This window comes from Nestor notabilis, unplaced genomic scaffold (assembly GCF_000696875.1).
Source record: "Nestor notabilis isolate BGI_N333 unplaced genomic scaffold, ASM69687v1 scaffold8629, whole genome shotgun sequence".
NCBI lineage: Eukaryota > Metazoa > Chordata > Aves > Psittaciformes > Psittacidae > Nestor > Nestor notabilis.
Window position 1 is genome coordinate 1,947 of NW_009942326.1, and position 11,243 is coordinate 13,189.

An 11,243-nucleotide genomic window follows, 5' to 3' on the forward strand; every position below is an offset into this window, starting at 1 on the left:
AAAAAAAAAACGGTGAAGTCATAAAGCAGAAAATGAAAGTGGTGTCAAAAGCATACACAAGGGGGAAAACCTTAAAAACCAAAAAATGATGAAAGAAAACTTCTCCTACAGAATAATTAAATTTCAATATTTTGAAGAAACCATTGCCTAAGAATGACCTTTATAGCATCCCACCCTGTCTCTCAGAATTTATACACAGGAAAGGAGGAACCTAAGAGCTTTTCTTTATCATGAATGCTTTTGGCTTAATACAAATTGGCATCATACTTTTGTGCACCACCACTACCTCCTGTCCTCAGTGTAATCACCTTCCTTTACAGCGAAGAAAAGTGGTCAAGAACAGCCTGCAACTTTTGGACAAAATGGGTGAAAAGTTTCCTCGACAATGTCTAAGAGAGAAAATGTCCTTCAGATTTCCTAACCAGGTTCTAAAGCCCAGACATAAAGAGACTGTCAAAGTGGCCATTGAAGAGATCTTCCAACATATCTTTTATATCTTTAGCAAAAATCTGACTTTAGCTGCTTGGGATGAGACAGCTTTAGGACAGTTCCAAAATGGACTTTATCAGCAAATTGAGCAATTGGAGGTATGTGTAATCAAGAAGCAGACCTGGTATTTTTGGAGTAAAGAAGCCAACAGTCTGAAACTGAAAAAGTACTTCAAAGAAATAGACTGTTTTCTTAAAGACAAACAATACAGCCTCTGCTCCTGGGAAATCAGCCGTGCAGAAATGAGAAGATGTCTTCAGTTGGTTGATAAAGTCATAAGGAAGCTCAACAACTAAGGTAAAAAGATTTTGACCTCACATAACTTAGCTTTAAAAATACTTGTATTATTTGTTCTATGATCTATCTTGTGGCATTGCTTCTTGTTAGTTTTGATTGTATTTAAATAATTATGTTGCTGAAATTTAATTTTGCAAATGTGATGCATGTAAGTAAATGCTGTGCTTCCAATTCACTTTAACTTATTTCACAAGCTTCTTTGAAATAACTTCTCTACATTAAGGTATCTTAAAGTCACATTGGTTTAAGTATCAGGGGAAGAACCACTTTAAAACTTTTCCTGATCTCCAGCCATTAAGAAGAGTATCATTCAACGTGGTGATAGTAAAAAGGTACATCTAAACAAAAAATTGACTGGTAGAAACAGCAGCAGTGGTACGCCAGATCTCAGGTACCATACCTATGACACAAGTCTCTTTTGCAGGTGTGCATGCTCTACCCTCTACCATTCATGGATACAAGATAAAGAAGTGACGAGAGACACAGGTATTGGGTCTGAAACTGAAATACCAGAAATAAAGCCAGCTAAGAACTTCACCATGGTCCAGAACAACAGAAAAGATCAAAGAAGCAGAGCAAAGAATAAGAGCCATGTTTCCATCTGGTGACACCCTGCCACAAATGTTAAAACAAAATGTGCATTTCTCGGGCATCTTCATGAACAGCACTTGAAATGGCCCCACTGCAAGACTTTTTCAGTATTATTTCTGATGCTTGTTTGGTTCTTTTTGCACTACTTCAAGCCTGTAAAAGCACATTCAGCCTACTTATCTTTCTGGTGTGCTATCCTAGGTGGCAATGCAGTAAACTATTACTGGAATGGCCTCATTTTTATTGTTATGGAAATAGCATAAAATATTTTCAGCTGCTCTCTCATGAAGAATCCCAGTTTTTAATGCCTCACTTGCCTGCAGTGGGAATACATTAATTTGTGGCCCAGTAATTGTTCTTAGCTTTATTTTAGTTTGTAACTATCCTTAAAAATCCGATTGCCGAATAAAAATGTTTTGACATATTTCAGTCAACAGGGTACTTTTCAGTGCAGGAAAAAACCCAGAATGGTCACTAGAGGGCAAACTTTATTATTTATTAGAGGGCAAAAATTACAGACAAGTGTAAGAATTGTAGGTGAATGTGTATATATTTTGGCAAGACAGTGTTTCAGCTCTTTATAAGCATGCTCTTATCAATAAACTGCTACTGGGTTCACAGAAAGGACTTGAAAGAAAAATGAACTGTTACTGAAAGAATGAAACCTCAAGAGATGATGGACAGGAGCTCATAAACCAGCATTTGATTTCAATTGCTTTTTGGGCAATTGTGACCTAATAGAAATTATTTGTACTGAGGCAGAAGACCCATTTAAAGATGAGGATCCTGCAACAGACATAGTTGCTCAACAAATACAAAGGAAAAATAAAATAGCAAGCCAATAGATCTTTGTTTTATGCTCGCTTTTTCAAGAAAGGTTAAGAGTCCTTAAAGTAAAGAAAGAAAACTGAAGATTAAGACAACCCTCTCTCTTCTTGCCATTGTAACATTTTGGCACAATCTGTATTTCATCACTGTTATGTTACCAGGTTGGCTGTATGTTATACTCCTGACTAACTAAAACCCTGTGGTATTTTTTTCCATTAGTTTTTTCCTAGAAGTTAAACAAATGTAGCAAAATACAGGATTTACATCCATAATTTTCAAATGTAAATGACTAAAATAGCGAATGTGAAGTCAAATCCTGGTTGAAAATTTACAGAGATGAAGAAAAATCCTTCCAAGATGGGACTGCTTGTAGGTCAAAAAGTTTCATAAATTTTCTCTTAGGATTGATGCAGCAGTGCTGTGCAACACAGGTCCCAGTCACAGTTGTGGCTGTTCTCATGGCTAGTCTCACTGCCCTTGTTTACATGTGCTGTACTGCACTTTTGGGGAAACTGCACTGAAATTGGTGTGTTTCACCTATGCAGAGTGTTTTCTGGAAGGGAGTTATGGGATTGGAGTCAAATGTCTTGTATCCCACATGAAACTTCAGCATAGCTACAGCAGAACTGAAGAATTCCAGACTTCAGTGTGGAAAAAATTACTTACAAGTCACAGCTGACTACAGCTTTCCAAAGCAATTTTTCTGTGGGTTTGCCCTGTTCTGTCAGCTCTGGCTTTGCTTAGTTTTTAAATTGGAGAAAAAAAAACCCAAAACCAACCAACCAGCAAAAAACAAAACAAACCCAAACCCAAAACAGAGAAAAAACCCAAAGCAAAACAGGACAAAAGCCTTTGGAAATAACTCTCCACATTATCATCCAGGATTAGCCCATGTTGCTAGGAAGGACCCCTGTGAACGCCTTCACAGCATCCATGAGGAAGTTGCACCAGTGCCTGTGGTGGAGCAGGCAGACCAGGCTGAGGGTGTGGGCTGGGAGGGGGATCAGGAACTGCTCATGGGGAGACAGTGCCTATGGGCTGCTGCATCTGGCCAGTCCTCACTTCATACCCAGCCTGCCATTTGTCAGGGGTAGTCCTAAACTGTCTTCCCCCTCCCAGTTACGGAATAATGCTGGGCCCTTCCAGGAAGAAACCAGAGGGGAGACCAAGAAATGAGGGTGACAAACATAGAGTTTTCACTGGCAGAATGAATTAACTTTGCTTTAGAAATGTAATGCAAAGCATAAAAAGGTGAACAAAAGAAGTAAGATTGCATTTGATACTTTCCAGTAAGGTGACCGTGCTTTTAATATGCAAAAATCTTCCTGCTAACCCTCATATAGGCAAGGATGAGTCATTTGTATCAGTGTTTCCCACATTCCCACTGACATCAACAAGTCCTTGTAAGGGGCAAGAACTTTTCAATGCTGAGGGTTCCTAGAGGAGCAAGCTCTGACAGGGAAAGCGAGGACAATCTTTCTTCTCATCTGGCAGACATGTGAGTGCTACAGCCTGTTCTGCAAACTGGAGGGCAGTTGCACTCCGGCCACTCCTGCATTCCTCCCACTGCAGCAGTACACTGCCAAATGCTGTTTAAGCTCTTCATTGGTTGTGTCCTGGATGAGCTAATTTTCTCTCTGTACAACATTAAATTTGAAATCCCCAGTTCACATGAACTGGCAACTCTCTGCTTTAATTTTAGAGGGGCCTGAGTGAGGGTGAAGCAATGGTAAGTGATGACTATGAGCACAGAGAAATTAATGTCCCGCCTCAGTTCTCACTGTAAGATGTTTCAAGGTAGATTAATTTTCCAAGACCAACCTTCTTGAGCTCAATTGTTTTCAATTAGGATCCTAAACCTAAACCTACTAACCACATTACCTTCATCAATGAAGAATTCAATCTTCTAAGCAAATAATACAATCTGCTTTGGGAAGTGTGTAAGTAAACAGAGCTAACACTCCTCTCTAGAAAATAACTGTTAAAGCATGGTAATGCATTCACAAATTCAAAATCCATATTAAGGAGATTAAATACTGAGATTTCAAATAGTGCATCTGCCCCCCCATTTACCACCATGTCTACTCACTGTAACTCTACTGCTGACTGTATTCTTCAAGTTTCTTATCTTGTTAGACCAGAACGAAATAAACTTCCTCTGGACTTAGCTGGGCTACTGTGTGTTACAGTTCATTTTCCCAGAAAGGAAGTATCCTGACAGACATATTTATAAAAAACAGGGAGCTTTTCTTTAGGGAGTGTGAGTGGGGGGGAAAGCGCCTGTTTGACTTCAAATATTTTAGAAATGTGCTCTTTCTTTAAGCAATTAATAGACTTTCTCTTCAAGTCTATCTGGGTTCAAGGTGTACTCAGTTCTGGTCTCCAGATCTGGCTATATCAGAGCTTTTCTTGTGATTCTAATGTTGTAATAGTTAAAAATAAGCTTCTGCTGCTTCTGGCAGAACTTACGCTGTTGTGCTTGGAACAAGCATTAAATCATTTCACAGCTACTCACGTGTAGGCTTTACGCTGAATGTGATTAGTGGTCACTAGAAATATTTAAAGATACTAAGCACTTTATTTTCCCTCTTCCACCTTTTTTTTTTTCCCCCTTAGAAAAATAGGGCACATTTCCCTCTCCTTCCCAGTTCCTCATCGCAGGGTAACAGTCACTATTTGTGCAAACCATTACGCTCATAGAAAATATCAGAAGCTTTTATCACAACTCCATTATGAGTGACTCAGTAATGATTAACACTTAAAAAAAGGGAACTCTTCCAACCATCAAGCAGTAACTCCTCGTTATTACTGTAGTCGATGGCATCTTGCGTGACATGATTTAGTGTGTGGTGCCCCTGCCCATGGCAGGGGGGTTGGAACTAGATGATCTTAAGATCCTTTCCAACCCTAACTATTCTATGATTCTATATTTGATGGGCCCATGGGTCTCATCCAGCAATGAAACTGAGTGCAGTGAACTGGGAGGCACAGAGACTGTAGAAGCATGTCTTATTTCAGAACTGCATATGTCTTTGATATTCAGTTAATCGTTTCATTGCACCCCTAGCAAAACCATTGAATTTCCCATTCTTCTGAAAAGACGCTGCTTGGGAATGAGAAGGAAGGACAGGAACCTATACTAAAGGGTAAAGTAAACCTGTACTAAAGGGTAAACTATTAAAAGAACCCCAACAAAACAACAAGTAAAATGAGTGATGCTTTTTACAATTCTTCCTATAAGAACATTAAATAGTAAAAAATTGTTACCCTAAAAATTGGATTATATTGTCCTTGAACATGCAGATTAGATTCTTTAAGAACAGTAGAACCAGGTTATAATAATCAGCCTAAAAATAAGTCATCCTTTGCATCATAAAAATAAGTTGCTTCCATGTAGAAACAGTTTTATGAAAACCAGGATTAAGGTGTATTACAGAAACATTTTTATCCTATGCTGAGAGCATAGTCAGCAGTTTTCTTTTTATTTACCTCTGCCTCGGCATTGAGGTAATATCATGGAATTGTTATGGTTGGAGAAGGGACCTTAAAGATCATCTAGTTCCAACCCCCTGCCATGGGCCGGGACACCTTCCACTAGACCAGGTTGCTCAAAGCCCCGTCCAGCCTGGCCTTGAACACTGCCAGGGATGGGGCAGCCACAGCTTCTCTGGGCAACCTGTGCCAGCGCCTCACCTCCCTCATAGTAAAGAATTTTTCTTAACGTCTAATCTAACTCTCCCCTCTGTCAGTTTAAACCCATTCCCCCTTGTCCTGTCACTACAAGCCCTTGTAAAATGTCCCTTTCCAGATTTCTTGCAGGCCCCCTTTAGGCACTGGAAGCTGCTCTAAGGTCTCACCTAAGCCTTCTCTCCTCCAGGCTGAAGAAACTCAACTCTCTTAGCCTGTCTTCGTAGGAGAGGTGCTCTATTTCTCTTTATTCTTCCCAAGCTACCCATCCTTGCTTCCCCGCTCTGTAGGCCTCCTTTTTATGCTGGAGTTTGTTTGGAAGCTCTTTGTTCATCTACGTAGGCCTCCTGGTGTTCCTGCCCAACTTCTCTTTGTAGTCTGGGAGGTCAATGCTTGAAAATAATGAATCTCCAAAATCAGTATATTCATACAGAGCTATAGGGCTAGTTGTGAATACAGAGGTCGATCTAGAGGCCAGAGGAGGTGCTCCCTCAAAGACTTCCAGGAAGTGACAAGCAAGGAGAGTAAGTTTGTCACATCTCCAAGTGACATTTTGGGAGGTTTAGACAGAAACTGCCAGGAGATTGTCTGGCTTCTCTTATCCTTCCTCTTGTCCTGCTTCAGTTGCCACCATCCTGCTTTTTCTGAAATACCCCTGCCTGTCTTGGAACTGAACTGCACTGAAAGAAGTAAATGCAAAAGATCAATCATAGATTGATTATATTGTCTTTTGGCCAAAACCAAACAGAGTGACTGGGATTTTTTTTTCCCTCTAAAAGCGTTTCCGATCTTCATCCATTTTTCACCTGATGAAATTGTAAAGCTGAAATTTCTGCCAGCTCTGTATCTGTTAGGTGGGCCTTCGTGGCACAATGCTCATTCACCCCGTACCCCTGTCCTCATCCTGAAGTAGCCAGGAACTCTGTCTGGGGTGACTTAACTCTGTTAGAGGATGCCAGCAAGTCAGCTCCGGTGAGGCAGGACCTGTTTACAAGACAGGGTCTCTGCTGAGTGTACAGAATCACCAGGGAGTGCTGAAGCTGGCATGGCCACTGCTTCCTCTTTTGCCCAGTTTGAGAGTACAGACAAAAACTTTGACGCTTTTCCACGTTACTTGTTTGCAGTGTGGAGGTGACTTCGCTTCCTCTGCTGCCTCTGCACAGCCTTCCTTTTCTCACTGGCAGTGCTGATCACACAACATAAACACCAACCAGCACTGTGCAAATACTCTGCCTGCTAGTGAGAAATAAGAGTGTCCTGTACTGCACCACATCAGCTGTATGGCCCCTGACAGCCCAGGATTTACTCCTTTAACTGAAGTCACACTCGAGTGTGTGCTTCCAGATAAGTACGTGTTCAAGAGCTGTGATTTACCAGTGTTTAAACTAGTGTAATCCACTGGCCAAAATGCAGACTTGAATTCAAGTAGCCAAAAAATCTAATCATGGAGAAAAGGAGACATAAAGTTAACAGTTAGTAACATTGAAAATTAATTTTAAGACACATGGTTTCTTTTCTTAAAACACATTTGCATATTGCTTGTATAGCAAGGGTTCGGAAGCAAAAGCATAAAAGGAGCAGATGTTTCATTCTGGTGATGTTTCTTACTTGAAGAGAATTGAGTTTCTTTCCATTTTGCATGAAACATTTCAGGACTGCTGTTAACTTTTTGCATAAAGCAACCCCTTGTAATGGTTCCTGACAGAAGCACCATGCCCAGACAGAACATGTTTTTGCCACCTCATGATAGAAAGAAACCAAACGTGGTTACAAGCTGTTTAGATTTTGAGAATCAGGCTTAACACATGCTGAACAGTCATGAAGCTTGGGGTTTTTTTTAAAAGAGATGCTAGCAGTTACAGACAAGTAATTATTTGATGCTGGTGAAGTAGTTTGTAGATTGAAGTTTGACAGCAAAAGAAGTTGCTGGAGTGAAAAAAATAAGGTTTATTTTTCAAAAATAAAAGCTAGATTTTTTCCTCCAGGACTTACTCTAGTCTTCCCATATCCGGCTAACATGTATTCCACTGTTGTCATTTAATATTTGCTTTCATCTGAATGTCTCTGCAGTTTACAAAACTGTTAAATATTTTAAACATACAAGCCTTTCTCCAAATCCTGTGTGCCTGGAAGTGTTCCCACTTCTATCTAGTCTAATAAAAAAAGGTGTTACCGTTTGTGACTGAGTTTCCTTTCTTGCACCCTCAGGCTGTCATGCTACAAAAACACCACTCCAAATCACAAAGCTAAAGGGACCTTACATGTGTTTTCAACAGCAAACTGTACACAAAAAAACCCCTTGTATTTCAGAGAAGGATTTTGTTTGTGAAAAAACAGGTCTGATTGGCCAGTTCAACTACAGCCCACTGCCGAAGTTGAATTCTTCATCTCCCAAAGAAGAATTTCGATATCCATGTGATAGTGGATTTATGAGCCCTGTACTCTGGCTCCACTGCTGCAGTGCATTGCCACTCAAATGGGTGTATTTATAATAGCGCTATAGTTCAGCTCAAAAGTACACCTTTGAAACAAATTTTCTAGTCATTGGCCCTTGCAGTGTCGTATTCCTCATCACCAGGCAGGCTTGGAGTGCACCAGCATCATTCCTTTCAAAAAACAACATCACTGCTTCACGCGCCATCTCAGTGTATTTGTTTTCTTCAGCAAGTTATGGGCATCCAGTCCACAGGGCCAAGCTGCTGGCAAAGAAAACCCTTCAAAATGCTCCCATGGCAGGCAGCACAAGTTGCTGTGCTCTGAAGCCATGCCTGGGGCAGGGTGGCACTGGCAGGTGCAGGGTCCCCATTGCCCAGAGGGCTGCACGCAGCCAAGGCAGCCCCAGCTGCCCCTCACCTCCTGCCGGGCTGTGCCATGGGGCGGCCAGCAGCATGGGTCGGAATTGGTAGTGAGCTCACCAGCTTTTGCAGGCTCCCCTATTATCCGTGGGAGCTCTAACTTGGCAGCTGCGCACAAGAGGGATTTTGCACCTCACAGAGCTAGGTGAGCCTTGGTTGCTTTTATGTATTTGCCTGATGTTTGTAAAAAGCTGTTTTTCCAGTTGCTGGATCTTGTTACAGTTGTGAGCTCAACTCCTGCCAGTATTAGTCACACCAGTTGTCCTCTCAGAAGCACGCAGTATGGGAGCTGTTTTGCAAGCGCTATGGGCTGAGCTTTTCATTAGCTATTTGTTTAATTGTTTAACCCTTTATTTAACCCTGATTTATTATTTCCTCCTGAGAAGGAAGTAGTCTTTAGCCTAGAAAATTATGATGTTTCTTGAGCAGTAAAAGTGAGATGCTGCACCAGCAGGAAAGCTAGGCATAAATACATAGCCTTTCTGCAAAGGTCCCAGCTGGGAGATATAACCAGGAAAAACACAGCATCCCACGGTTTGTTTGCGAGGAAACCATCCACCTGTAAGGAGGGCATTTCTCACCCCTCTAGGACACCACTGGGAGTGGAGATGGTCTTGCCAGAGCTCAACACCACTCGCACTAGGGATGAGACCCAGTAAGGCACTTTTTGCCCCCTGCAACTTTTTGTATTTACATAACAACCTATGCTCATTATGTCCTTCTTCAATCATAACATCAAATTTTAAATGTCACTGTAGGATGCGATGTGCTTCTAACATGAGTGACAGTGGGAAAACTAAGTGGGAGAGGAGAGTTTGTAAACATGTTATGACATTCTTCTTCATCTGATTTATGCTGAGATACCTCAGCCGTTTAAGGGCAGATGTAAACTGCAATACATTTCCACTGCCAGTGGTGCCCATATTTCAGAACGCCATGGATAAATAGACATATCTAGATAAGAAGTGGAAAATTGTTTCCCCTATATGAAGTACTCCTTCAATGCTATGCTCCCAACCTTCTGTACCATTTGATCTTGTTGTTAGCATTGTTGTAGTGCTGAAGATTTAAACACAAGAGAAAGAAAGAAATTTTGCATTTCTTCTCTCAAGTAGTCCTTCAAAACACTGCTCTGGATTCAGAGATAAAGTTAGTGAGATTTACAGACCAGCTTACTGGTGCAACAGCAAGAAACCAATTTTGGTGAGGGTAGCTTAGGCTAGACTAGCCTGGGTGAAGAGCAGGACAAATGGCATGGAGATATTTGGGGTTAGAAACTCCTTTCTCGGGAAGTGCAGTGTTTTTTCTGCTTAGTGCTGCAAACGTGACGTCGTGGGGTGGGGGAAGAGGAAAGAGGAGGGGTGATCTAACAAACAGCTGCTGCAGCTGTAGAGAGGAAAAAGGAGAAAGATCAGGAGCAGCAGCAGCAGCAGCAGTGCGACCCCCACAGCAGGTAATGCCTCTGGAGCGCAGGTGTCCCACCCTGCACAAATGCGAAAAGGAAGGGGACAGAGAAGTGGGGCGGGATGTGCCTGTGAGAGAAATGTACATATTTTGTGCTGCTGCTCAGGAGCATTCTGCTTCCTGAGTTCTAGTGCTTGCAGCTTGTCATAGGGGTGGGGAAGGGATGGAATTTCAGACCAGTGTGACTGAAGAGGAAACCATGTCAGCAGAGGGGCTTTTCTAGCAGACCTTTCCTGCAGGAGAAAAACCAGAAAGGAGCACTGCTCTCTGGTTTCAGTGTGAGGGTTGCTTCCTCATGCGTGGCCAGCCACTGTGGGCGCATGGGGAGGCAGCAACAGCTCTGAAAGCAGGGAAGTGCTCAGTTCATGCAGGCCTGGCCGGGACCCCCTGTGAAAGGGACCTGAGTGTGTCCTTTGTCCTGGCACCTTGCAGGAGACAGCTAGACAGGACAAGGGCTGCCCTGAGCTGGGTGCCACTGCTGTGCTACCTGTCACATTATCTTGTAGTCCTGAACCCATTCAGACACTGCACGCACCTATCTCTGTGCTTACCTCAGGTGACAGCAACCATGTGAAGACCTTCATGCTAAAAGTAATAAAATGTAACAATTACATTTATGTGATTTTTCTGCCTGTGGAAATACGTCAGGCTTTGCAAGCTAAAACTTCACTGGTGTTTGGGGCTATGCTGTTGTTGTATGCTAGTTCTGAGAGGTCTTATTTTTCAGCACAGAGAGAACACAGATAAAGGTTTCCAATAAGCAGGGTTGATCCTAAATATAATAAATGCATCCCTAGGATTTCAATGTATTTGGTGTAAAATCAGCCACAGTAAGTAATGTGGAACTGACAAGTAAACCAACAGTCAACAAGTCCAGCCTTATGGGTCTCTCAACTAACGACCTATGTCTGTTTCTTTCTCCTGTCATCAGTGCAGGTAGCATACTGAAATGCACTCCCCCAGTGCCTTCAAATGAATGCAACTTGAAAGTGTAATAGAACATCACACTACAAGAAATAAATGCAGCAGCAA

General features: G+C 41.9%; 1 protein-coding gene across 1 annotated transcript; it reads left to right on the forward strand.

Annotated features, from left to right (window-relative positions):
- Window positions 1–230: 230 nt before the first annotated feature.
- LOC104411022 (interferon beta-like) lies at window positions 231–785 on the forward strand. The gene has a single exon (XM_010021342.1). The coding sequence runs from the start codon at window positions 231–233 to the stop codon at window positions 783–785; it is 555 nt and encodes a 184-aa protein (XP_010019644.1).
- Window positions 786–11,243: the final 10,458 nt, after the last annotated feature.